Source organism: Pollicipes pollicipes, unplaced genomic scaffold (assembly GCF_011947565.3).
Source record: "Pollicipes pollicipes isolate AB1234 unplaced genomic scaffold, Ppol_2.1 Scaffold_3087;HRSCAF=3621_pilon_pilon_pilon, whole genome shotgun sequence".
Lineage (NCBI taxonomy): Eukaryota > Metazoa > Arthropoda > Thecostraca > Pollicipedomorpha > Pollicipedidae > Pollicipes > Pollicipes pollicipes.
Window position 1 is genome coordinate 24,862,421 of NW_023596225.1, and position 27,022 is coordinate 24,889,442.

At 61.1% G+C, this 27,022-nt stretch overlaps 1 protein-coding gene across 1 annotated transcript in view; it reads right to left on the minus strand.

The window, feature by feature from the left end:
* Nucleotides 1-23,021, minus strand: part of LOC119089926 (DOMON-like domain-containing protein nahoda) — a gene marked incomplete at its 3' end in the record, with an annotated part of 37,875 nt that extends 14,854 nt beyond the window's left edge. Inside the window, exons 1-4 of the mRNA XM_037212730.1 lie at nt 22,994-23,021; nt 15,520-15,681; nt 3,367-3,437; nt 1,522-1,619 (exon numbers count right to left, since the gene is read on the minus strand). Of these exons, the coding sequence (XP_037068625.1) occupies nt 1,522-1,619; nt 3,367-3,437; nt 15,520-15,681; nt 22,994-23,006 (344 nt within the window). The remainder of the gene's footprint in view (nt 1-1,521; nt 1,620-3,366; nt 3,438-15,519; nt 15,682-22,993) is intronic.
* Nucleotides 23,022-27,022: the final 4,001 nt, after the last annotated feature.

The window sequence follows — 27,022 nt, forward strand, 5'->3', positions numbered from 1 at the left end:
TTGCCGTAAACATCGTAAATATAACATTATCTCTGCGTCCATTGAGGAATTCAAGAAACGAAATAACCTGATTTATTCATAGTGAACCTAAAGAAACTTGCGAATCAATGATGAAATTCGGGGAATTTCCCAGTTTCCCTCCTTGACAGGTCTGGAATTTACTATCAAAATAGTTTTTCGTTTTTCGAACAGTCAGCGGGGGGGGGGGGGGGGGGGCGTGCAGATAAACGATTAAATCCATACATTTACACTGAGTCGGGTACAAGTTAGATCGAAAACCTGGGACCGACACAAAGCTGGGCACGAACGTGACAGTCACATACAGTCGCATCCATCGCCATAAGACGGCGAGCCCCGCATCTGGTGCCGGCGTGCTCAGCGGCACAGGCCGTGCCCCCGCCGCGTCCGGCCACGCAGAGGTCGGGGTCGACGGTCGGGTCACGGGCCGCGGGCCCCACGCTGTTGCGTCAGCAGCGCCGGCAGACGCGCCGGCCGTAAGTCTCGCCGGCCGTGGGTGGAGCAGAGACCGGCCACGGCAGGGCGCCACCCTCAGCCCATCCCCCGCCCCTCCCCGCCACGCCGCGCCACGCCACGCCCCGCCCCGCCTGCCAGCAGCCGCTCAATGGATCTGGTCCAAGGGTGCGGCGATAAGGTCAAAGTCAGGCGCCGGCGAGGCACGACGCGCCGCGGGTAAGACGAGGAAGGCGCGCTGACTCCGCTGCTCAGCGCCGCCGCTGGGTGGCGCCGAGTGGCGGGCGATCGGCCGGTTTTTGCTGTGCGGTCATGGATGACTAGCCAACAGAGGAATGTCTGAGGCAGCGTGACGTGCAGATGCAGGAGGATCCGCACACGCTTGAAGAGTGCCTGCGGTGAGAACGGCCCCGGCCCTGCCCCTCGCTCAATGGGCAGAAGAGCTTCCGTCCAGGACGTGCCGGCAGGTGCTGTCAATGACGTGGGAAGCCCGCACCCCAGCGCGCTGTGTATCGGGAAGTCACACAGTGTGCCGTCAGACACCGGGCTCGGCGGGACCTGTCTCCCTGTACCCCGCGCCCGTGACGTCACCGTCCGTGCCAGCCGGCGCCTCGCCGGGAGCGGGGCCCCTCTCGTGCAGCGCGCAGGCGGGGCCGCGGGCGGCCGAGCCGCCTGCCGTGTCACGCACGAGCGCGGCCGGTGCCGGTCCTCTCTGGGGCCCACACCCCGCGGAGGAGGGTCGGGTCTGCATAGCACGCAACTGCACCGGCGCACGGACCATGGCACGGACCACGGTCAGCACCGCATCACGCAACTGCACCTGGCCTGTCCCCGCCCTGCTCTTCGCCGAGTCCGTCGGAAAACATGCGACTGCACCCATACATGTCTTGAGAGAGGCACAGGCCATGGGACGGCACGCGACAACACCCATACATGACCCGAGACAAACACGAACAGCGGAACGAAGTGAGACTACACCCAGGCATAGTTCGAGACAGAAGGATGGCGGCTCGGCACTCGACTGCACCCGGTCCAGCTCGCAGCACTCACGTGGTGTCCAGGGCGTTGTAGCCCTTCTCGTCGGCGTCGGTGGTGAGCGTCATCTTGACCTTCTCGTTGGCGTCGAGCAGCTCCAGCTTGTAGCCGCCCTGAGAACGACAGACACGTGATGGCTGGCGTGGCGTTCTAACACGGCGCGAACACAGCGCCGTTAGCGCGCCGTTAGCAGCCCCTTCGGAGGCGGACGTGATAAGTGATGCCTTGGGCTTGGATAGATGTCAACGAGTGGTCTCATGTAATGCGGCAGCCGCCACAGCCTCCACTGCCAAAGGATACATATGTGGGGCTTACAGCCTGGCGGCATTCAGTTCAGGTGCCCAGCGCCAGAATAGCTGAGCTCAACCGGTATCGAACGCAATCTGTTGATCTCACCGGAAACCCATTACGTGGGCCGTGGGATGTTGTGTTCAGGATGCATGCAACAATATGCAATTTGCATGTACTCCGAGAACCAAACCAGTCACGCTCACAATTCGATCCCAGTTGGCAACAAAACCATGCAGATTGAACCTTCCTGTCCCCCATTCTAACAATCCTGACGCAATCAGGGCGCAGGATTTCTCGTTCACAAAATTCACACAAACGGCGTTCCTCACACGCACATCTCTGTCCCATTTGAGGGCCGCTCCCGTCCAGACAACGCCCCGGCGCCGGCACACCTGACCCAGGCGGTGAGGCGGGAGCCGCGGTCTGCGGCGCGCGGCGGCGAGCCGCGTCGGCCGCCGGCGGCGCAGCTGTGCCAGCGGCCGGGCGGCTGGCGGGCGCGCCACACCGCACACAATCAGAGCGCGAAGCCGCGCCGGCCGCCGCCTGCTGCCGGCGGCCGGCGCGGCCGGAGTCGGCTGCGGCTGGTGCACCGACCGGAAACAGGCCAGCAGCCACACTGATCGGAGAACTGGGACTGACGCAGGTCCGACAGCGGGAGCAGGCCGGTAGCCGCACTGAGCGGAGAACTGGGACTGACGCAGGTCCAGCAGCGGGAACAGACGGCCGCTGGGATCAAGAGTGGTGGCGACGTTGGGACGGGGGCTGAGGCCGAATAAAGGCTGATGAGGAGGATGAAGGGGACGCCAGATGACACAATGACCGGTCGCCGTCGAGATGAGTAGCACTAATGGTGGTGAAACTGAGCCCAGTGTTGTATGGTCGCCGGGCAGTGAGCCGATCACGACGGGAGATTTCTCTGTGAGATTTCTCCGAGGACGGAAATCTCTCCAGAGGGCCGAAATTTCTCTCGGGGTCCACAGGAGGCCACGCGGTCCTCCAGATGGTGCGAGATGTGGGCACGGAAACAGGGCAACAAATTGAAACCGAGGAACAGACGGGAATGAAGTAATAGACGAAATCGGGACCGTGGCCGAGCAGGGGCCTTCCGTTCTGCCACTGCTCATCAGGACGCCATTGACGATCTGATCATTGTTTGGCGAGATTATATCGCGCCAGCCAGCCGGAGGAGGACAGCGGAGCGTTGTCCAGCCAGGTTCTCCGAGAAATCGAGGGGATTTCGTACGGAGTATCATCGCAACGGAGCTCAACTGCTGATATTCGAAGACCTCGAGAAATGCATCAACTGCGCGTTGGTGCATTTCTCGGCATCAAGTTCGCTGACGGTGACAAAACTGTGCCGGACCCGCGACGTTGAACAATGTCACAGGTGAAAGGTCGGTGACCTCCAAATGATTTCAGAACGTTTATCATTGACTGAAGGTCAGATCGGCGTTTACCAGGGTGACACCCACACAAAACAGCACCCAAGCCAGCTTTCACACACAACTGCCAATCGTGGGCCGCTGATCGGCGGCAGCGGTGAGTCGCCGCAACTGGCGCTGGTCTCACCTGGTGGGGGTACCCCAGATGCCAGGATACGTTGAACGAGGAGCCGGCTCGGACCGAGGTCTTGATCTCTCCTGAAAGGAAAAAGCCTTCGTCAGCCTGAGCCCGGGGCCATGAGATCGGCTCGTCAGGCCCACCGGCTAACACGACGCCATCAGCCGGCCTCGGGGCGCGCCGGCGAGACGTCGATGCTGAACAAGAGAGCAGCCTTTTCTGCCACCTGGCGGGCACCGTGTCAGTGGTTCAATAAATCTCGCCCCGACTGCTATTTCAGAGCCAGGTGGTCCATGGCAACCGTGGAGCAGCGTCTAGATGTTCTGCAACATCTGCACGACAGGGCAGCGGTCCGCTTTTTCTCATCTGCATCTCCGGCGTGTCGGTATTTTCAGCACACGAAGGCGCCGCTTGATAGGCTAATGAGAAAGCACGCCACCGGTCGCGTCGCCGGGTGGCGCTGTCTCGCGGCACGCACCGCCTCCCTAACTGCCTCAGGTCTGGCCTCACCAGACCAGACTGTATACCAATAGACCACAGCAAATCCGGCGCGTCATGCCGGTACCAGACATCACCAAGCCAGGACAAGGCGGATCCAAGCGCACCAAACGCGGCGGCGCCAGACCCAACCCGATCGAATCAGACTGGACGAGACGACACTGTACGCCACACCAGCGCCTTCCACCGCGTTGCAACAGGCCGTGCTGTTCTACCCATTCTGTTTCCGCCCCCACTGCACCCGACCCGACTGCACGGGGCCTGGCCAGCAGCACACCTGGCCGCGTCGGTCGCTCCCTCTGCCGGGCGCCGTCGGACCGACTCGGCCAGGCGCCCGTGATCAGAGGGTGGTCGCGGCCGAAGCGGGAGCCGCCGCTGCCGGTGCGGAACTGTCGGCCGGCTATCAGCCCGAGTCCGTATAGCGGGGCGGCAGCGAGCGTGTCGGCCACGCCGAGCACGCGGCGCACGGAGCACGCCAGGCACACGGAACGGCGCGGGCACATGGAACACGACAGACGCACGCGGAGCACACAGAGCAGGGACTGCAGGAGCACGCCGGCCACGGTTAGCCCCGTGCCGGCGCTGAAGTCAAACAATCTTCAGGAGCATTCACCGCCACGCTGGAGAGTGGGAGACAAGCGCAGAGGGGCATAGAGGCAGCAGGATGGGCGACATCGCGTGCTCAGGACATCTGCCGTTCATGGCCGGCGAGTCTGGCCGAGCCACAGCGGCGGCGCGCGGCCGGCTCCGGCGGCGCCGGGCCGCGGTCCGTCGCACCGTCTCGCCGGCCGCTGCTCGCTCGGCCGAGCGTCACCAGTTCGGGAGGCGGCGGCGGCGGCCAGTGGCGCTGCACGAGCGCACCGCCGGGCGCCGTAGCACAGCCCAGCCCGCCGGTACCGACGGCGACCGCTGTACCGACGGGCGACGCTGGTTACGCGGCGCGTTTCGACGAGGCGTGAGCCGAGATCGTGCCTGACCGTGACCCGGGAGAAGTTCTCACACCATGTGCAGCCCAGGTCACTGGTCCACCAACGCGTCTGCATATGACAAGCAGACGCTGCGCCGCGTGGGCCTGTTTTTGGTGAACTCGCTGACCGAATTAGCATTGGGGTACGGCCGCCGCGCGCAGCCCATGCAAGGCTTGCCACCATTCGCTCATCAGCCGGCGTGGGACAATGCATACACGGCGTTGCCCAATCGGCCACAATGGCTGATTAAACGGTTGAGTAAGGCGGCGCGGTGCGCGGGCGCGTCTGGGAAGGGCTGGGTCGCGTGGCGCGCGCGCCGCCGCCGCCGCCGCCCCGGCCGTGCATAATGAGCGTATTGTGCCGAAAGCGGCGGCGCCGGCCGCGGAGCGAGCCCTGAGGCGGCTCCTGGGAGCCACACCCAGCCCCGGCTCCCACCGGCTCCCACCGCCGCCGCCGTCGCGCTGCGGACGCGCATCTGGCACCCCGGGCGCCGCCTCAATGACGCCTTACACGGTACACTCGCCGAACAATGGCGCCGGTGGCAAATAGTGTTAGTGATAAATGGTAGCTGGGCCAGCGCAGAAACCGCCCGGGGCTCGGGGGTGGGCGTATCTGGGACCGCCTGGGGCGCTGGAGCGGGCGGGGCCTCCGGCCGCCCGGAGCGTAACGGCGGCGTGTCCAAACACCGCCTGGGCACGTACAGAACGGGGCGGGACACCCAAGGGCCGGCTGGAGCGATGTAGCGGGCGTGCGTGAGGGCGACGTGATAGGTCAGAAGCCACGCATTTGGAGCCTTGGTCGGCGTGAATGACGTGTAAAGTGACGGCCAGCAGGCATGGACGCGCGTGTCCAGGTCGGTCATGATGAGCTGATGGCCGTCCGCGCCGTCCAAGCGCATTAGAGCTCCACGGCCCTGAAGCTCCGGTCACGGCACCACTGACACCGCGTCCCGATTCCCGGTCACGGTACCACTGACATCGTGTCCCGCGCTCCGGTCACTGCATCACTGACACCGTGTCCCGCCACTCCGGTCACGGCACCACTGACATCGTATCCCGCCGCTCCGGTCACGGCACCACTGACATCGTGTCCCGATCCCCGGTCACGGTATCACCGACACCGTGTCCCGATCCCCGGTCGCGATACCACTGACATCGTGTCCCGCCGCTCCGGTCACGGCACCACTGACACCGTGTCCCGATCCCCGGTCACGGCACCACTGACACCATGTTCCGTCGCTCAAGTCACGGCACCACTGACATCGTGTCCCGCCGCTCCGGTCACGGCACCCCTGACACCGTGTTCCGTCGCTCAAGTCACGGCACCACTGACATCGCATCCCGCCGCTCCGGTCACGGCACCGCTGACATCGTGTCCCGCCACTCCGCAAGTAGCGTGTCAAGACTTTTATGGATACGCATTTGACGGCTGAAACCGGTCGCAGAGGGCCGTTTTCCGGCCACACACGCTCCCGTGGGCGCGTGCGTTTTGGGAAGGTTGTCGTAGTTGACATGTTTAGATGGATGACAACGTGCTGGATGACAAGAGCGCATCGCCACAAGCAGCTGACGCTCTTCACCTGTCGGACAGGGTCAGGTGAGTTAACCCGGCACACGGGCCAGTCCATTTCGCCCGACACGCCCGGTCTCGGTCCGGCCCGGCCGGCGCAAGTGGTTGGTTCGGCCCCGCTGGCACCGGCGCCGCGCGCCGGTCCGATCCGGTGGTCCACTCCACTGACTCGGCGGTGAAACTGGGACACCCCAGCCCGGCGGCGGCGGCGGCGGCGGCGGCCGGCAGAGCCGGCTCGCCTCGGCCGCCCGGCTGAGGTCGACGCTGAGCAAAATCCGCGTCATCGCGCAGAGCCCCTCCCCGGCGGGACGCGAGTGAGGACGACTCTCCTCGCCCTCTCACAGGGCATCGAGCGAGGATGGTGTACGTCGCGGCAGCGCGTCGCTTGGGGACCCAGTCTTACGTGCTCTTTTTGTAGGTCGTGAAAACTTCGACCGGCACGAGAACTACGAGAATTGTCTTGGTTGAATGCATTCAATGGTTGTGTCACCTATGACGATATGGTGACGTCGAAGGTCTTGGAATAGCTATCCCACGGGCAATAGTCATATAACCCTTTTCAGGCGAGACCTGCGATTACTCGAGTCGCAGCCTTTCACGCTGGAGACGCCTCAGGTTAGAAGGTATTGCTTGGCGTTGGATTTCACGCTCGAGGCCAGGACCAGGAGCTCGGCGGCTATCAACCGAGGCACTTCTGAGGCTGACCCTGACTCCGCTCGGTACCGACACGAGACGGGCAACGGCGTGAACAGCGGAGAACAAGCGCCGGCGTCAATCGTCCCGCCTCGAAATAGGGCGTAACATTCGGCCAGCGCGGGAACGCCCCGGGCAGGCAATCGCGGGTCATCGCGCTCCCGCCAGCTCAGGTCAGCCGGATGTTGCACGCCCTCCCACGCCCGTCGATGCCAGTCACGGCCGGGCCGCGGCCCGCACCCGTCCCGGCCGCCGCTTCCGGCGCGAGCCGCCCTCATGTCGTCACGCCACATCTCTCCGGCGGGCCTGCAGAGCCGGCCGTGCCGAGCGGCCGGCGGACCGGCCGGCGCTGCGCCGTTCGTGCCTGACGCGTGCTGGACCGGCGCACGCCGCCGGCAGCTGGCTGCACGTGAAAGCCCGACAGCCGCGGAAGACGGCCCGGGCCCGGGTCCGGGTCCGGGTCCGGCGCCGCCGCGCGCTCGCCTGCCCAGGGTCGGCGATGCACCGAACTGAGGCGTCACCCCCTGCTCTTGGCATGGCAGCGTTTGGCGCACGATTGCATCCACGCTAAATAAGCTTGTCACGCTGAGGTCGCAACGGCGACGAGCCTTTTCTGCTCTGATAAGTTGCATCGGCAATTGTGGCGAAGGTGACAGTGAATGATCCAAATAATCAATCCTTCAAGACCCCGAAGCTGTTTTTAAAGCTCTAAAGCTCTAAGCTCTAAAGCTCGCTTTAAAGCTAAAGCTCCGCCAAATTGTGAAAGAGAAACAATAGCAATTGTGCGACCAGAGTGTCAAAAAGATGTCTCCCACTGGCAAAAGCTTGGGCTGCATGAATGATACAAATCGCGGACTCGCTGGTTACGATTTCCTCAACAGCCAGCACACGCAGAAGCCACCCCGACTGCACCACACAATGAGAACACAACTTCTATTGTCACTGAAGAGAGCTCCTTTGTGCCGTGTAGAAAGGCTTTGTTGCGCAATGGTGTATGCTTGATGGCCGGGATAAAATTGGGCACGATCGTTTTGCCGATAACTAATCGGAGCGTGATGGTCGTTACTACGTGACCACCCGGCCCGTGCCATTGATTTGGTTCGATCCCTGTCTCGCGATTGCAATCGAAGTTCCAGGCTCAACACTAGCTGTGAGCTCCACAGCGAGGGGTGGCTACGTGTTCCACAGCGAGGGGCTGCTGCGTGCTCCACAGCGAGGAGTGGCCGCGTGCTCCACAGCGAGGGGTGGCCGCGTGCTCCACAGCGAGGGGTGGGTGTAATGACCAGGCGCCTCAACAGTTTCTTTGTGGCTTTTCAACCAGTGGGCTGACGTCATGGTTGCCGTCTAGCCCAGTGTGAAATCCATGGTCTTTTTTGGCGATGTGCGGTGGCAGAAAACAGCACATAATTATACTCCTGCGCATTCTACCAGAAACGCTTTCCTTCGGCAGAGGGACAGAGAAGTTTGCGATATGCATAATGACATGGCAGATAAGTGTCCCGATCAGCCTTCCAGAGATCAGGTGAAAAATTAACAATGCTTGCAATGCAACGTTGGTTTTAAATTCAACGGGCAGTGTCGTAAAACGCATTCCAATCCGCCAGCGTGATGTTTCACTATGCGTGTATGAAGCCGTCAAGGTAAAAACGAACCCATCGCCGCCATTGTTAGTGTCCACTCATAGCTTCACTCGAAAGTCGCGGGCGAGCAAAGCGTTGCATGCACGTGCTGTGCCATGTATGGATGTGTGTTCCACGACATGCTTGTATTACATTTTCGAAATTATTCCCGTTCAAGGCACCATGGTTGTCTTGGTTGAAATTTCGCGTTCGTTCTTTTGTATCTCCCTTTGATCATTTACCGCAAACACGGCAACGCCAATCTGCAGTCATGAAGACAAGGCTAGATCGTCAGCCAAATAACGCGGCAACAGGAAAATTCCTGCATTGGAACGGTGCCCAATCCCTTTTATATCTTTCAGTGCACATTTCCAGCAATGAACAGGTAACCTGGCGTGTCCATGGCTCCAACACCGAGTTTTACAGACAAGCCACGCTTTAAACAGAGCGATGTCATTATTTATGATCCGGGTGCCCCAGACACGCCGGCTTCCGTTGCCGTTCTCAGATTAATCACGGAATCGGACAGGTAGCAGGCCGTGTCACGGAATCGGACAGGTAGCAGGCCGTGTCAAGGGTGGGAGTGCCGTGACTTGGCACAAACGGCGCCTACAGAACTGGCGTAACTGACGTCATTTCAAAAGACATGGATGATGTATTGGCACACTTTCAAGGTCTGTCCTCCTTCACCACAATACACATCTGTGAGAAGCCTGTAAACTGCCTGTAGAGTCTTTCTTCCATTTTGGTTGGCAGCTGCCGGGCGAATAAGCCACGGTACGAAGTAAGGGCAGGTGCTATATAGCGGATCACTAAATAAGGTATCACACAGGGAAGTAAGGGCAGCTATCACACGGCGGTTTTGTGAACAAAGCCTTCGTACGGATGTGGCATGCCTGGTGTTCGTCTGAGACCCGTGATGTGACGAAACGCTTGCACTCTGGAAATTCACCTTGCAGTGATGCCTCAACTTTCAGAACGACTAGGCGAAGCTATTTTCTCATCATGGGAACAAATGGCCGTGGGACCTATGCTCCTATGCTGATGACCAGGGTACCCCAGCTACCAACTTCGTGACTCGTGACCACAAAGCGAGGAGCTGCGTCCAATCCATGCATCGAGGTGCTTGCAAAACCTGGCCGAACGTCCAGGTCAAAGGTGCAAGGCCTGGTCGAAACGGTCGGGTTAAGGTCTGGGCAAACTTTTGGCGCCTGCAGGAGGACGAGCGTCACGCGTAATTGGCGACCTTAGCGTCACTGGCGGCGCAGCGCACCTCGCTCGTCGTCGCCCCGCCAGAACCGGACCAGACGCGTGTGCGTGTATGTTTAGCGGCGCAGCGCATCTCGCTCGTCCTCGCCCCGTTGGCACCGGACCGGACGCGTGTGCGTGTATGTTTAGCGGCGCAGCGCATCTCGCTCGTCTTCGTCCCGTCAGCACCGGACCGGACGCGTGTGCGTGTATGTTTAGCGGCGCAGCGCACCTCGCTCGTCCTCGCCCCGTTCGCACCGGACCGGACGCGTGTGCGTGTATGTTAAGCGGAGCCGGCCGAGCCCCACGAGCCATATGGACGCCGAGAGGCGCCTTGCTCTCAGGGCCGGGGCGGCCCGGAACAGGCCGGCAGACAATGCAAGGCGTTTGCCGACAAACAGTGGGCGGCGCTGCTTTGAGGCTGGCGTCGGGAGCCCGTCCCCGTCACGACAGCGGCCGTGGCGAGGCGCTCCCAGGCGGCGGCGGCGGCGGCGGCACGCTCCGCTGGGCTGCCAGTCTCTCCCACCGCCGGCCGCCCGCGGCACGGGCCGGGCCGGCCGCGCGCGCTCAAGGCTGCGCCGCGCGCCGCTCGTTACCCGCCGCCCACCATGGCAGCTGGCCTGCATGGGCGTTTGCTCGCCTGTCGTGGGTGTCGACTCGCCTGTTGTGCGTGTCGACTCGAGGGTGTCGACTCGTCCGTCATGAGTGTCGACTCGCCTGTCATGGGTGTCGACTTGCCTGTCGTGGATGTCGACTTGCCTGTCGTGGATGTCGACTTGCCTGTCATGGTTGTCGACTCGCCTGTCGTGAGTGTCGGCTCGCCTGTTGTGTGCATCGATTCGTCTGTCGTGAGTGTCGGCTCGCTTACATTACGTATTGGCTCACATCTTGCGGGCTTCGCCTCGACAGTCATTGGGCCAACTCACCCATCTCGGGCGTCACTTTGCCTGTCATGGGAAAAGCTCATTTGCTTGTTGGGGACCGCATCCGTCCATTTGAAGCCTCCAGCGTGACGGAAATCACCCCGCAGCCTTGTGTGCAGTACATAAGGTAGCTATCATTCACGCACAGCCGAAACTTTTGTATTTCTGCACAGTCGGATGCACGCTCCGTTTCAAGAAATGTCTATCCACATGAGGGAGCACCCGCGACGCGACGCGCACGCATCCGCATCCGTCGCTGGTGGGTGAAAACCTCTTGGGTGCAATGTCCGCACGTGCCGCGTACGCTTTGTCTTCGACCGTCGCCACGGGTCTGACTCAGGGCCGGAAACCCCCCAGCTGATGACTAATCGATTTCGTTTAAAGTCTGCAGCCGGGCAGATTGCGCGGCGGATATGACGACCTTCCCTACCCTGGTCCTGCACACAGCGTGTGCCAGGGAGGAAATGAGGAAACTCGGCCGGCCTTGGCGCAGATCCAGTGGCGTCCGACATCCAGTCAGCGCCGGCGTAATGCTGCTCGATGGTAGGAAGATTCCGGCCCGTCTAGAGCCGTCGCCCTAACCGCTTGTCAGTCTCAGTGACGTCACAGCACCCTTACAGGCACCGGGCAAGCCAAACAGCAGTGGGTGGCTCGACCGCCCGCGGCCGCCGCCCGCTCCAGCCGCTGCATGCCGCCATCTGCTGATCTCTTTCCCGTTGTCAAAGAACCCACGGCGGCTGAGCGCGAGCACCACTCGACATGCAGCGCCGCTGCAGCGGAGGAGCGCGAGCGGCGTGAGCTGGCCGTGCTCTCCGCGGCTCGAGCAGGCGTCGGGGCAGGCCCACCGTCACGCGCCGCTGCCGAGCCGGTGATGAGGGTGCAGCCGCCCGCCTCAGCATGCACAGGACGGCTGCAGGCCGCGGCCGCGCCCGGCGGGGCTGCGACGGCCAGGGGCCTCGCCGCTGGCAGACCACCGTGTTCGAGCGACTGCTCTGTCTTGCTCCTGCATTCCAGGATGCTGTAAGGTGCATGCTCATGTGGGCTTCAGACAGCGAGATGCCGTGAGAACGAAGTTCGTGTTTAGACGACTGTGCAATAATTTCTAGTTCGTCGAAAACGGTCCAGCAGAGCACAACGTTTTGCAAACCAGCACGACGACCCCGCAACAGCAGCTGTTGTTGGCGAGGCCTGCCAGGTGCAGGCCTCGCCGCCTGACCCGTCCGAGGGTCGGCTCTGACATCACCAGGGACGCCCCGAGCCAGCAGAGCTCCGTCCGGCAGCAGGAAGCGGACCAGAACCTCGATACGCTGCGGGGCGGCACCGCACAGCTCCCGGAGCCACGGCTGGCCCGAGCTTCCTGGCGCGGCTTCCCGCCAGCGGTTCCCGCCACCGCTTCCCGCCACAGTTTCCCGCGGCGCTGGGCCGGCGCCGCTCCGCTCTCACGCCAGCTGTCAGTGACGAGCGGCGGCGTCTTCGGCCCACGTCTCCACCACAGCCGGCCGCCCGGCCTGGCCCGGAGACCGCCGCCACACGCCGCCAGCTGCGTCCCTCCACCGGGGTGGGACCGATCGGTGCAGCATCGCACACCGCTGAACATGTGCCGGCATGAGCTCTCTTCGAAGGGCTTGGCAGGCGTCGCGGTCTCCTGGCGCCTGCCTGCCACATGCCGTCCCGGATCCCCCCGTGCATGTCCAACTGCGCGTGCCGCCGGGGCTCATCCAGTCGCGTGCGCCGGGCTGGCCGCCAGGTGCCTCCCGCTCCACCTGCGGCGGCCGCGGCACCGCCGAAGTCGGCCGACTTTGCGGGCTTGGCAGCTTCGTCGGCAGGAGCGGGCCAGAGCGGGCCGGAGCGGACCGACCAAACCGGAGCGGACCGGACCAAACCGGAACGGACTGGAGCGGACCAGAGCGGTCTCAAACACCCGGGTTCTAGCCGCGCGGCGGCTGCGCTGGCGCAGCGCACAGCTCCGCGCGGGCCCGCGCCAGGCACGGCCGGCACCGCGTAGGTGGTCGCTCGCAGCACCGGCTGCTGCGCACTGCGCTCCGTCGGGCCGCAAACGCCGCAGGTTTTCAGGGCGTGTGATACGGTGTTTAAATCTTTTCCTCGCGCGCGCCACGGCCATGCTGGACAAGTCGTGTAGCCATGTCCAGCAGCTACTTGGGTCCCCAAGAGCGTCCGTTTTTCAGAGCTGTCTTTGCAATTAGCGGCTGTAGCATTGTTTTCCTGGAATGTCAGAAGACCCCGCAGAGCCAACTGGCTGCGACAGATTTACTCTGCGTTTAGAAAAGATAAGCGGCCAGTAAGACCGGGTTAAGACTAATCAGCTCAGCCTGGCTCATAATTCAGAGCTGTTAGAAAACTCCCTGCAGCACATGTTCGAAGATGATTTCAAATTAAAGTGAGGTTAGGCAGAATACGGTCTGCATTGATGATAAACATCAACAGCATTGATGCAGATAATGATGTCAGCCGCCTTTTTTGCAGACCGAATTCATTAAATTACACCGCGATCTGGTGCCCACGCAACCAGATCACGAGCCCCTGACACGCAGACAATCGCAGAAGCCAGACAGTGTAAGACTGTACGACGTCGGCACGGCAGGCAGGCGGCCACCGTTCGCACGCGATCAATGGTCCCACGCGTCCAGTGGCCACCCACTGACCCAGATCGCGGGCGGCCGCCGCCCCAGCCCACCGGGCTCGCCGCCGAACGTCGGCGCACCGCGCTCCCGTCCGAAACGCCTCCCCCAGACTGCAGCCTGGCCGGCGGCGCACCAGGCTCCAGTCTCGTGGCGGGCCGTGAGACCTGATCGCGTGACTTCCGAGTGCCATCCTTACAAAGACCGGCGGCGCGGCGACGGCAGCGCGAGAGTTGGGTCCGGTCCGGCCGCGTCCCAGCGCCGCGCGCGCCGCCCCAGCACCGGAAGGGGGCAGTCGTGGCGCGCCGGCTGGCCGGGGCAGCTGAGACGGGGCGGGGGAGCGCCGCGCCGCTTTCGCCGGGGTGCAGCGCCGGCCGTCGTCAGGCGGCGCCGCGCCACAGACCCGCCGACAGGGGCAGGGTGGCTGACTGGCGGCGAGGGCGGGACCGGCCCGGTCCGCAGCTGCCCCGGACCCGGCGACGCTCAAGCCACCTGAAGGCCGGCCAGCCACGGCCGGTCGACCGGAACGTCCGGAACAATTCCAGCGCAGCCTCCGCCGCCTCACCGCAGGCCATGTTTGGCGTAGATAGCGTCATTCTCCGAGCCGGCCATCAGCTCCCATGAATGGATCGGCTATCCGGTGGATGATAGCGTTCCAATGTGGCCAGTGATACCATTAGAATGAATGCCGAGAGTTCATTCACACGCTGGTGTCGCACTATTTTGTTTTTGTGTTATGCGAATGTGCCAAATGTGAAGAATGCCTCGGACATCGTTTGTTCAAACCCGAGGGAGCTCCTAATCCGGTGAAACCTGGACACGTTCCGAGCTGGAAACCATTTCCAGGGCACGTGATGATTCCGCGCCGTTTTCACCGCTCGCCTCGCCCAGTGAGACGTCACCAGCGCGGCCCGCGCCGCCGGAACGGCGCCGCGGCGCCGGCGGCCGGCGACGCGCTCCAAACCGGGCGGGTCGCTTTTACCGGGCGTGTCGTAAGCACGGCGGCGGAGGCGGGCGGCCGCAGCAGCACCGGCCTTGGCGCCGCCAAGCGCGGCACGGCCGGGGGCGCTGATCGACGTCAGGTGCCCCCCCCCCCGCGGCCCGGCCCCGGGCCCGCATAGGAGCGTGACGCCGCGCCGTGCGGGGGGGAGTGACCCAGGTATGGGGGCCACGTGCAGAGGCGGCGTGCTGCCACGTGCGGGGAGGGGGCGGAGCCGCTGCCACGTGCGGGGAGGGGTGAAGCCCCCGCCACGTCCGGAAAGGGGCGGAGCCACTGACATGTGCTGAAAAGGGGGTGGACCAGATCCATGCGGGGGGAGGAATCGATCTGGACAACCCGAACACGTGCGGGGGCTGAACCCGGCGCCGGGGAGGGCTGACCCAGGCATTGCTGACACGTGCCGGAGGTTCACCTAGGCATCGTTGACGCGTGCCGGGGGATAACCCAGGCATCGCAGACACGTGCCGGGGGCTGACCCCGGTGACGATGACAAGTGCAGCCAGCCAGCGCGCGTTTTCGCCCTGGAGTTCGTGACAGCGAGACTTCATCTAGAAGCGCCTTGTGACGCATGCATGGGACGTTTCCCCGGGGCCAGAACCAATCGTAAGCCAGCAGAAGCCGATTATCATACCGTTAAACGAACCGAGTCATACCCACCGCCCCAGCATCACAGAGACCGGCCTCAGCACGTGCGCCCTCCTCGTCACGCGGGCCGTTATGGAGGCCGGCCGGTCGGCCCCCTGACTCACGGTGCCAAGGGTGCACCATGATTGCCTCTTAAAGTACCACGCGCGTAGGCAGTTAAAGTGAACCATTACTGCGACGACGACTCACCTTTATGAACTTGCACTGCAATCATCTTGGACGTGTTTCCATTACAAAGTGCTGTGACAAACCCGACTCCCCTCTCCTAGTGACCAGGCTTTACCAGATCCAGCGCGGTCAGCCTTCTCATTTTCAGTTGGTTTTCCGTTGGTCCGCGGCGCGGCTCTGCCGCCCACTCACCTTTGGGCATGCCGCATGGCGGCTTCGTGCGAAACGTATCGAGGAAGTCCAGGTCAAACTTGCGCGCTGGCGGGAACGTGAGCGCCACGTGACCGGCCGCGTGCCAGGTCAGCGAGAGCAGGGTCAGGGCGCACAGCCAGCCCTCCATGGCGCCGCCACCAGCTGAAACACGGGTCAGGTCAGGTCAGGTCGGGCCAGGCCAGCGGGAACGGAATACGCGCGCAATTTCCTCCGTAGCGCGACCCACCCCAGCGTAAACTCAAGTGCCATGCCGCGCCAGATTGGATCAGCTCCGGTGATCGGACAGAACGCAAACAGCAGCGACAGCCATCGCGGTCCGATAAAAGTCGCGGGACAAAATCCGGCTCGGACGCGGCAACCGTCACCGGGCCGGGCCGAGCCGTCGTGGTGTGACCTGCAGCGCGGATAATCCGGACTGGCAGCAGCGTGGCGACGCGAGGAGCAGCGCCGTAAAAATCGAGCTCGGTTAAGCTGTTCAAAGAGGATGATGCCGTGTCAGGCTGCCGCGCTGACGATGGTGCGGAGGGAATTCTTATCCGCCACACGGACAGTGTTCGTTCATTTGCGACGTTCCCAGCACTCGTAAGCTACTTAGCGGAAGCACTCCACGACAGATTGTCTGTGACGGCGCACTTACCTGTGGTTCTATTCATCACAAGCACAAAGCCTGCCATGCCTTCACAGCGAATGGCTTTTAAATTGCGGATCCAGGTCAATCGATAAAAGGCGATGTCAGTGGTCAGAGGCGTACCCAGCAAAACAAAATCAGGGTGAAAAACGATTGAAAAACACATGGACATGCCGAATGGCCACATCGCACAAATTCGTTTGCTAAGTGTCGAACAGTGTGCCACTCTCCCTCTCCCCTCCCCTAGATGTCCCGCCGGCGGTAATGGATTGTCGATACGTCTACGAGGCTTGGGGCACGCACGCCATTTACGACTGATGACTGAGCTTCCAGCGCACGCGATGCCGGGAGAGAACAGCGGCTGGCCGCGCCACGCTCCGTCGACAATAGCATTTTCAGGGCTGAAGATAGTCACCTGAGCCCGGGAAATGAACATTCGACGACAGACGCTTGCGAAAAGCTCCTGTTTGACCGGTGCTTGCGAAACTTTCGCTACGCCCGTCGCAGCCGGTCTAAATCGGGCACGGACTACATGTCCTGCAGATCAGACGTCAGATCCTCCTACAGCCTCTCCCCTCAATCCGTCCATGTTTGAGCCCTTGCGAAGGGAAAAAAACAATTGCGCCGTCAATACCAGTACTAGCGCTCCAATTTCAGACGCAAACACCAGCATCACGTGCGCGTGCGCGGCATGACCGTCTCAATAATTCACTGCCTGCGGCGATTATATCGACTGAGCGACGATGACCGAATGGGGGACAAAACTGTCATGCCCAGACAGTGGATCTATCGCACGGACGCCGTTCCAGCGGCATGCCGATAAGCCGATACTCAAACCTGGAGCTGCGGGAAGCATAACCCTCAGACCACGCAGGAGCGCTGCTAGGCGCGGCGGGATCTGTGAGGCCTGAAGAACCACATGTGTCAGTCTTGCTAAGCGCCCCTAGTCGCTTACCTGGGCTAGTGACTTCAGACTCGCGCATGAGCTGATTCGTAATGATTTAATAAAAAAGAAAACCACCCATAACTTGTAATCCAAAACATGTGATTACAGCGGCCGGCGACTTCAGGCAGTTACAAAAGGGAAACTATGACTTGAGGTATGTCTCCGTCAGCTAGACACATAGCTCTGTCACCGGAGCGACAGCGCTGTCAAGCCCCACTCCATCCCGCGAGTTCACGCGCCGCACGGGGACTGGTCCTGCAGTCCTGTACGGCCTCTTTGCACCAGCCCGTCGGCCGAGATCGCCGGCCGCGGCTCGGCGAGGCGAGGCTCGGCTCGGCTCGGTGAGGCGCGGCGCGGTGAGGCGCGGCGCGGTGAGGCTCGGCTCGGCTCGGCTCGGCTCGGCTCGGCTCGGCTCGGCTCGGCTCGGCTCGGCCCGGCTCGGCTCGGCTCGGCTCGGCTCGGCTCGGCTCGGCTCGGCTCGGCTCGGCTCGGCTCGGCTCGGCTCGGCTCGGCTCGGCTTGGCTCGGCTCGGCTCGGCTCGGCGCGGTGAGGCGCGGCGCGGCAGGACGCCGCCGGGCCGTGGGAAGGACGGACACGGCTGACCGGCCGGTCATTGGCTCGTCAGCCGCTTCCCTGTCGACGGCCGCCAGCGGCGCCCATCGGCTCCCAGCGCCGTTCAAGTCGGTTCACCCCTCAAGGCCGGCCAACCAATTACCGGCGCATCATCGGAACGAGCCGAGCCGCGTCGAGTCGGGTCGGGCGGGGGCGGCCCGTGGGCTGCGAGGGGCCTATTAGGCGGAGACGCGCCCTCACGCCGGCGCAAACAACAATGGCCGTCGACATCGGGGTGGCTGCCCCGGCTCCCGCAGTCGGTACCCCCCCCCCCCCCTCACTCTCGACCATGGACAGCAGCCACATGGAGGCGCGTCGCGAAGAGGAAGTTCTGGGAGCATGGCAGCTCTGGTGACCAGCTCCGACAGCGGACAGCGCGAAGACTGGGAACCGGCCTTACAGTGAAGGCATGGCGGGGGACCCGCTGACGCCCTCCCACAGTGGACAGGCGCAGCCAGACGTCCCCCGAAAATGGGCCGCATGCGGCCCGGTAAGGAATGCCGACAACGCCGGTACATGGCGCAGTGACGCGCCCCGCAGTGACGACACATAGCACGGCGGCGTGTCCCCGCGATGGACAGCAGCCACTGAAGCCGCTGAGTGGCCAGAGGTCGTCCCGGCGGCGCGCCGCGCGCTCCCGGTGAGATGAGCCCCCGGCCGGCGTCCACCCGAGCCCGCGAGACGAGACGGGCCGGGCCGGGCCGCTTTCACCGGGCGGAATGCGCCGGCGGCCGGCGCCGGTGCCTGGCGATCGTCCGCGCCGGCCGCTCTACATGGGCACACGCGCAGCACCTCATCAGCCATGCAGCTCCTCCGCCTGTTCAGGCCAAGGTGGCGGCGCAGGGGGGCGCCTCTCGCGGATCGGTGTCGGGGCCCCGCGACCGCGGCCGCCAAACACTGGGCCGCGGCCTTCAGATCCATGTGGACGACTGACAATGGCTGTCCAGAGGCTTATGTGTGGCTTTTGTTATATGTTTCGCTTGTCGTCCGTGGCAGCGGATGTGCCATAGTGAAGATACTAGGGGAGAGGGGAAAACTATTTTTCAAAACACAGTAGAGGAGCACACGTGCTTATGCTAAAAGCTCTAGTTGTGATTATTCGAAGGCTTGCCGCCCAATATTTGCATCGCTCCATGCTTATTACCATTTTGGGCACCAGTACACATATGGTGGCAAGCAACGGCGGGCACTGTAGTTGCTTTGCTTCATTTTCTGGGGCATTTGATTTTGACTGGTATCTGCAGAACCGGTCAGGGGAGTTTTTGTCACATGCATCACTGCTCGCTGGCGGCAGCGCTAGAACCCGTCCTCCCCAGCTCGGAAGGAAAAACGAAAGTAGCCGGTCGATCTTTTCCGTCGACGCCTTGAAGCCTACCAGAAGTCATGACTCACAGCACCGAGGCTCAGGATCACACGTGTTCAAGGCGTCCGGCTCCCCGAACCGGACCTCGTCCGGGCCAGGGGCCGACAGTATGGCGTGCATAAATATGAATAGCAGCACGTATGACGAGGTATGCATGCCCTCCCGTGTCAGATGTCCCATATGCATGCCCTCCCGTGTCAGATGTCCCATATGCATGCCCTCCCGTGTCAGAGGCACCGGTCGGATATGCTTAGCTGGGTTCAGCAATTCTCGAACCGATCCAGTCTGGGCTTAAACGGTGTAAGGCAGCTGAGAGGTGAGCATGCGGCGGCATCAGGAATATCGCAGTTTTAACTACGTGGTGAATACTAATTATTGGACATCGCGTTGCATGAAATGTAAAATGAGCTCATCAAGCCTTGACCAATATTGTGTTTGGTACAAGAAGTCGTCAAAAGGAGAACGTCAAAATGCTGGTAAAAGAATATCAGAATGAGGGCCTGTCAGCAGATAAAAATCCATTGTTGACTGTACTGTTACATGTACATAACGTCTGCAATTTTCGTCATTAAGTGCTCGAGAACCCATATCCAAAACGGAATGGCCCTTAACGACAGGCTAGGGCTGAACTGCCATAATCAAATATTATCTGACCTTTGACTATTAGCATAACTATCATAGTCCACTAAATGTGTGTTTTATAGCCGATTATGACGGCCAGTGGCTTTAAACTGACGCGAGAATGCGCGGTCAGCAACCGCCCTTTCCCTCCTATAATGTCCTGAGGACGGGAGTAAATAACTATGACGGCTAAGGCACTTTTATGACCCCAACTTCTCACATACGGTCATGACGATGGACGCGTCCTTCGGCTACCAAGCAGCGGGAGCCGTGCTACAACGTGTCAGGAAATATCTACATGTAGCCATGGGCTTGCACAACAAGGCGACAAGCAACAACATATTCAGTCATGCTAGCCCAGCAGTGATGAGCATAGGCTCCACAAGGCTGGATAAAAATGCAAACAACTTTATTCTGGCCACTCACTGATCCACTGCTTCCATTCACTGATGCTTCCAGACCCAGCGTCGAGCATGGTCGTCGGTTTACCGCACTGCCAGACGGGCTGAGTACATATTCATGGTACGTGACGAAACGTGACAAATTAGACAGCAGCTCGACAAATAGACAGAAAAATTTCCCAAGCCATTTGATACTCCATATAAGAAAATAATGGAGCCACACTTCAACCAGCATACTATTGGCACGGAGGACTCCATCAAACCTGACATGCTGCTTGTTGGTCATGACCTTGACCTAATCCACTCGCTGGGCGTCCCCGCCCTCACCGCACCGGAGCACGTTCGAATCAATCTCGCTCCTTTGCGTACTGAATCCACACAGTGCCACATTTATCCTGCGCCTGAGGCCCGACGCTAGACACGTACGCCAAAATATCGCCACGTCGTTAGGCCTAATCGCATTCCTGCATCCCGGGACCAACCTCGCCAAACCTGTGACGTCACCGGTCACCCGCCGCGCTTCTGCGGGAGAGGACAAGCGCGAACCAATGGCAGCTCGCGCGCGGCTTGGGGGCTGCTGCCGCATTGCGGGTGAGCGTCGTTTGGGTGGTGGTCGCTGACCTTCCCAGTGACGCAGCGGCAGCCGATGACCCAAGAGGTCACGAGGTCGCCCGATGAGGCCCGGGATCCGAGTTCGAGACTCCAGGTTCGAGCTCTGGTTGGGCTCTATCCTTTTATCTCAACGTTATATGTGGCTGGGACCTGCCACTAGCTTTGCTTCCTGCTCCGGCTCCGGGTCCGGTTTTGGCTCAAGTTGTAGCTCGAGCGCGAGCTCGAGCTCTAGCTCAGAGTTTGGCTCTATCTGTTTCTCTTCGGTTGACTCCGCCTCTGGACCTCCGAGCTTGGCTGGGACTGACTCTCGCTCTGACTGGACTCTGACCCCGGCTCTGGCTCTTGACAGGACTTTCACTACCAGCCACGACCTGCTGGTGGCGAACAGCAGCTGACTGTCCGCTGTCCCAAAGTCATGGCTCGGGTCGCTGACCCCGGATTTGTTCCGCCGTGTGATCTCATGGAATGAGCCTTCCCTGTGCAGAGCTCTCCGTGATCTCACCGGGTCCAGGCCGCTGGCCGGTCTGCCCAGCAGACTGAGTTGTTCCGCGCGTGATCTCAGAGAATGGGCCTCCTCTGTGCAGAGCGCTCGGTTATCTCACCGGGTCCAGAGCGCTGGCCGGCCTGCCCAGCAGACTGGTTTCTCTTTTTGTGTGGTCTTTCCTAGTCGTTACGTATGAACGACCGCAAAAACTATCAACTCAGGAACGACTAAAAAGGCCAAACTGTAGCGGGCATAACCTGGGAGCCCCAAAATGGTCCCGGATCCTAAGCGCCTACTCTGGTCGGGCAGGCCGACATCACAGGAGCCTTTTCAAGCTGGCTGCTGACATGGCCGTTTGACAAAGGCTGCGAGACCAGTGACGGACACTGCGCCTTATCTGAAGGGCGGCTCCAGTCCACCACCGGATCCTAGAACAAGCCTGGATGCGAGAACATTTTTTGTGCGACGAAAGTACGGGCAAGTAACGTAAAAACCAGTGTGTTCCGAAGTAATTAGCTTCAGGTCGTTTGGCCTCGTGACTATCGGTATTAGCACGAAAGCAAGCCATTGGAAATGTCACTTGGGTCACTTGGGGTTACGTTATATAAACTACAGCGTTTAGAGACCAGGGACTATCACTAGGGATCGGGCCATAATGGCAACATAAATATGGTTTCCAGAATCCTAATGACCAGCCTAACGCAGGCAAAATGGCCAACGCAGCCTGCCTCCCTTTGATTCACGGCATGCCCAAATCTGAGCAGCCAACACCCTCGGGACATAATCGGGCAAGTCGCCGCAACTCCACGGACCGCCAATCAGGGTCCGCCGAGCGACAGTAAATCCGCTGTCACGTGACGGTTCTGCAGGTGGTCGTGTCAAATCACGTGTCCCTCCACACCACGCAGGCAGTGACGCCACAGCTAGGCCTGCCTCTTAGCCTTCCTCTGCAGACTGGCTCCGTGTTCAGACCGCCGCTGTTGCGCGTCACTCTCCGTCAGCTGGCGCCGTGCGTGCGCACAGCTCGCAGATGTGAGGCGTCGCAGTCACCCGTGAAGTCCGCAGTCGGTGACGTCACTGCAGCGCGCCGCATCCGTAGCCGGTAAGGTCTGTGCACCGGCCACCAGTCCAACTCCTGAACGTCACTGCTGTGCACCAGCCCACAGACGGCCACATCCTCGTCACGTGATCAGTCCACGGCCGGTGCATGGCCGTCACGTGACGAGTCCACACCTCGCAGCCGGCGATGTGCCGGCCCCCGTCTGAGTCACACGCCTGCAGTTGCCGGCTCTCCGGAATCCAGCGTCGGCCATCTTGGAGCGGAGGTCGACCTCCAAAGCCGGGAGCGTGGTGGACGCGGCGCCTCTCCGAAGCGCTGCGCCGCGTGCATTCGTCGCAGATGCGTCATTACGTATGCAGGAGCGGTGGGGTTACCGCTAGGCGCCGGGAGGCTGCTGGAGACCGCAGCGCCTGGCACCGAACAGGGAAAATAACACCAGCCGCGGCCGTGCTCTGCCGTTGTGAAATACAGAACAGGGAGTCGCGGCAAACATCTCGTGGAGGTCGGGTCGCAGCCCAGCGGCCCCGAGCTGCGATCATGCGGGCTGTGCCGTGATAGGGGTGCACCCCCCCCCCATCCAACCATGTGAACGCACCGCGCCCCCCAGGGAAACGCCAGACGCGGGCGGCCGGCCTAGGTGCAGCTCAGCCAGCAGAGGTGACCCCGCACAAAAACAGAGCTGGAGGCACCCTCTCAGAACAGGAAGAGCGCTGGATCAGAGCTGACCTGGAGGCGCCATATAACCTCCAGCGAGAATACCAGCACGGGCTCTGCTTCCGCACCGCAGCCAGGCCAGAGAAGGAAGCGGTCGTCCGAGCCCGAAGGTCGCACGGCTGCAGGACAGATATGCAAAGCTCACTTTGGCAACGGTGTTTTGTAACTCATCCAAGCATGACGAGGGAACAACAGCTGCAGCCGACCTGGCCGTTATGCGACACTGCACAGGGTCGCAACAAACAGAAGTTATGTCCCTTTCCCTGCACCTTGTTCCCGCAAGCTTCAGTTCTCGCCAGAACATGCTGCATCGTTCGCTCGCCGCAAAACGTCGCTTCTTCCCACCATTGCGAAAAAAGGAAACTGCTGCAACGAATCCAAAGGAAACGATAACTTACATGGTTCAAGGACAAATGCTTGCGGTTCACGTCTGCTACATCGCTTGTTCCCTGCAAAACGCCGCATCCTAGCGCAGTAACAATGAAGGGAACTGTTGCGGCGAGCCCACTGAAAAGGTAACTTGCACTCACCTTGACACATCAGCTGATATCACAGGATTAGGTTGATATCAGAGGATTGCTCACTTATTGCCGATACACCGAAATCATTACTGCTTTTGTTCTGTTGAAATCATTGTTGCACAATAATCCCTTGTGCATGTCCGCAGCGGTTTGGTCGCCAGACGACCAGATGAAGGGCACTGTTGCCCTCGACGTTATCTCGAGGCTCACGCGGCCCTCCGTGATCAAATAAGACAACATCCAAACGCTGTCGGTCGTTGAAATAATGTAGATCGAGGCCCTTTTTCAGTGACATCGATGGGATACATCTCTGACGAACGTTCACCATACACGTGCTGAACCGACAGCGCAGTCCTCGACCAGGGATGACCACGGCGAGACCTGCCCGCCCGGTCACTGTCGGGGGTCGCGGACAGCGCGCGGCGCCGTGGCGGGGTGCGGACTGACTCCTGCGCCAGCCCCAGCGGAGCTGTCGCCAAGGCCGGGCGGCGGCCACCGCCAGCGGCTCCCGCGACCGGCGTGACGGCAGCCGTGACGGCCGCCGTGACGGCAGCCGTGACGGCCGCCGTGACGGCCGCTCGCTCGTGCGCGGGGCGCGACCCTGACCGGGGCGCGCCACAGGCCCCGCCCGCCGCTGACCGCTCGGTCGACACGGCCGACCTTGTGCGCACGTGACAGCCGGACCCCCGAACTGACCGCCGGCGCCGAGGCAGCTGACCTCGGAAAACGGCACACGCAGGCGAGCTTTGTGTCACGGCGGGCGTCACGAGGACGGCGGCTTAGTGTCGGGCTGGCAGCGACACAAGGCCCAAAGCCATGCCGCCCTCCCACGTTAATCCACATGGCAGTTGCGGGTGAAAACGCGAAGTTGTCTAACGTGTCCCGTAAAGGCTCAGTGCAATTTCCTTTCATCATTTCACTGCCGGCATAAAACATTAACAGTCCGACCACTCCGAAGGGTATTTCATGGTAACCCGACTATTGCGTGTGATAGTCAATGAACCCGACTACTGCTTAGGGTGGTCAATAAGATGGAAAGCTCTTATCCCAGGTGAAAACAGCATGAATTTCCTATTCGCCCACAGCAGTGTGTATTCCTTATCTTCCATGTCAGAAATGGGCCTGACGTCCGACGTGATAAGAGCGGTTTTGATGCGACCGATTTCGGTCGGCGCGGTGCGTTAATCCCTTCCATATTCAGAAACTTGAACTTAACACCCGGCTGCCATGAATGCTTTTCTACTGTTTGCATGAGTTTTTAAATGACACAAATCCAGGGTAGTAAAACGTCATAAAAATGCATAGCCATACTACCCAGGTCAAGGAATAATGTAAAACGCGCGAAATATTTGTTTCTGACGTCGGGCCGGTGTGGTTTGTATGCGACACCCGGATTTTACAAGTGGTTGTAAGCTCCGTCTCCGGGTGTGTAACAAAATATCCATCTATACAACAAAACGCACAGAAATAAAACAAACATAAAATGACAAAACTACCCTACAGAGATAAAATCGCAACCGGTACTTGTCAGTCCGACACCGTCCCGGTCGGCAGCGTCGGCAAGCGAGCCCCTTCTCAGCGTCCTTCATCGTACCTGTCGCTGGATATCCCGCTGATGTCACGGACCACAGAGGGCGGCCACTTCCGGAGAGGTGGGCAGCCGGGCGGCGCTGCGTGGACAGCGTCGCCACGCCCTGGGCCTTACCCGGCGCGGCGTCACGAACGAGGCCCATTGTCTGCAGGTGGCCGCCTGACCGCCGGCCTACCGCCCCCATCACGATCGGGGTTCCCCGCAACGCCTGGCCGCGCGGCCCGGACACGGAGCCGGCCAATCCAGCGGGGCCGGTCACCGCCGGGGTCGGGTCCCTGACTCACGGCCCCACCGGCGCTGCAGGACCGGCAGCAGCCGCCGTGGTGTATAGCTCAGAGGCACGCACTTTCGTGGTTGGTGCGGACTCAGCTTTTCGCGATCGCCGAGTCAGTCGATTGCGACCGCCAGCGGTGGAACTCAGTACCGACTGCGACAGACAGCGGCGGAGCTCAGTACCGACTGCGACCGCCAGCGGCGGAACTCGGTACCGACTGTAACCACCAGCGGTGGAGCTCAGTATCGACTGTAACCACCAGCGGCGGAGCTCAGTACCGACTGTAACCACCAGCGGCGGAGCTCAGTACCGACTCCAACCGCCAGCGGCGGAACTCGTTACCGACTGCAACCGCCAGCGGCGGAGCTTTGTCGACCCGCCTTCTCATTCCTTTCTCTTCTCCGCAATAAAACCGTTCAGTCCTCAGTCACTTTCGACTTTTGAGAAACTGGCCAGCGGTGCTCCACTAAGGGTGTCACGTGACCTTTGCGGAGGTCGTTGGGGCAGCACCGTGGCATGAATGTGGGCTGCTGGCTGCAGAAAGATGGCGGAAACGAGTGCCATCTGCAAATTTTTGACTGACTGAAGGGTTCTAATTTGAGCATGAAGGCAACTGTTACAGCCTTCGCCTTGGCTCTAGACGCCCAACATGTTCAAGAAAACACATGCGGGCAGTGCGCAACAAGGATTTTTGCGAAGAGGGCTGGAAAAGTGCTGACGAATTATACTTCGACCCAGAGTAAAAAAAAAATGACGTGGAAGGGGTCCCGGGACTCCGGCACACCATTTGATGCGCCTCGAAGCAGTCATCTGCATCAGCGGACTAAACACCCTGAAGGTTTCTTCGGCTCCTGGGACGGCGAAAGTCCACAACAAGAAAGGATGTCTGAGGCTTCGAACTCCCCCCAAAGAATTTGTGTCGTTTACAATATCTTATAAGCATAAAACGTTTCACAATCTCACATCGCTGCCTTTTAAAAGAAAGGCTCAGAGCAAGGTGTGGCCGAGGAAGGAAGTAGGCGTTCAGGAAAATCGGGCCCATGGGGTCAGGCAAAACAACAAATCGTTTTACATCTCTGCGGTCTTTTCCCAGGTGGCTACTGCACTAAGAACGCAGCAGAGTGGACTTCTGGACCATCATTACCGCGTCGTCACATCTAGTCATCACGAATGAGGTCGGTGCGGACAACCAGGTGCATACAACCTGTGATGCACATTAGACTTCGCAACAATTATACACGCCTTAACCGACAGCACACCGTCACAAAGCGCGCCGCCGCATCGCCCTTCCCACCGAGACCTACCTATGTCCTGGCCCGTTAGTGGTGCGCGCTGCCGGTATCCACACGCGCGCCCTCACCCTCCACTAGCGCTGCACTCGAGCGACTGGGTACGGCGCGGCCGGCCGGGCGGCGCTGCGGTGCGACGCCTGGGGGCAAATACCGCGCCGGGCGCCGGCAGCGCCGCGGCGGCCGGCCGGCCGCGCGGGGGCAGTTCTGGGCTCAAACATCGGCCCGTCAGCTGACTCGCGGGGCAGACGAGCGGACCTAGGCGCGCCGCGACACCTGTATGGCGCGTGCTCCACAGGGAGGGGCATTATGGAGGGCGTACCTATCTGTTGGATGTGAGGATCGTGAGGTTTGTCAGAAGCTAGA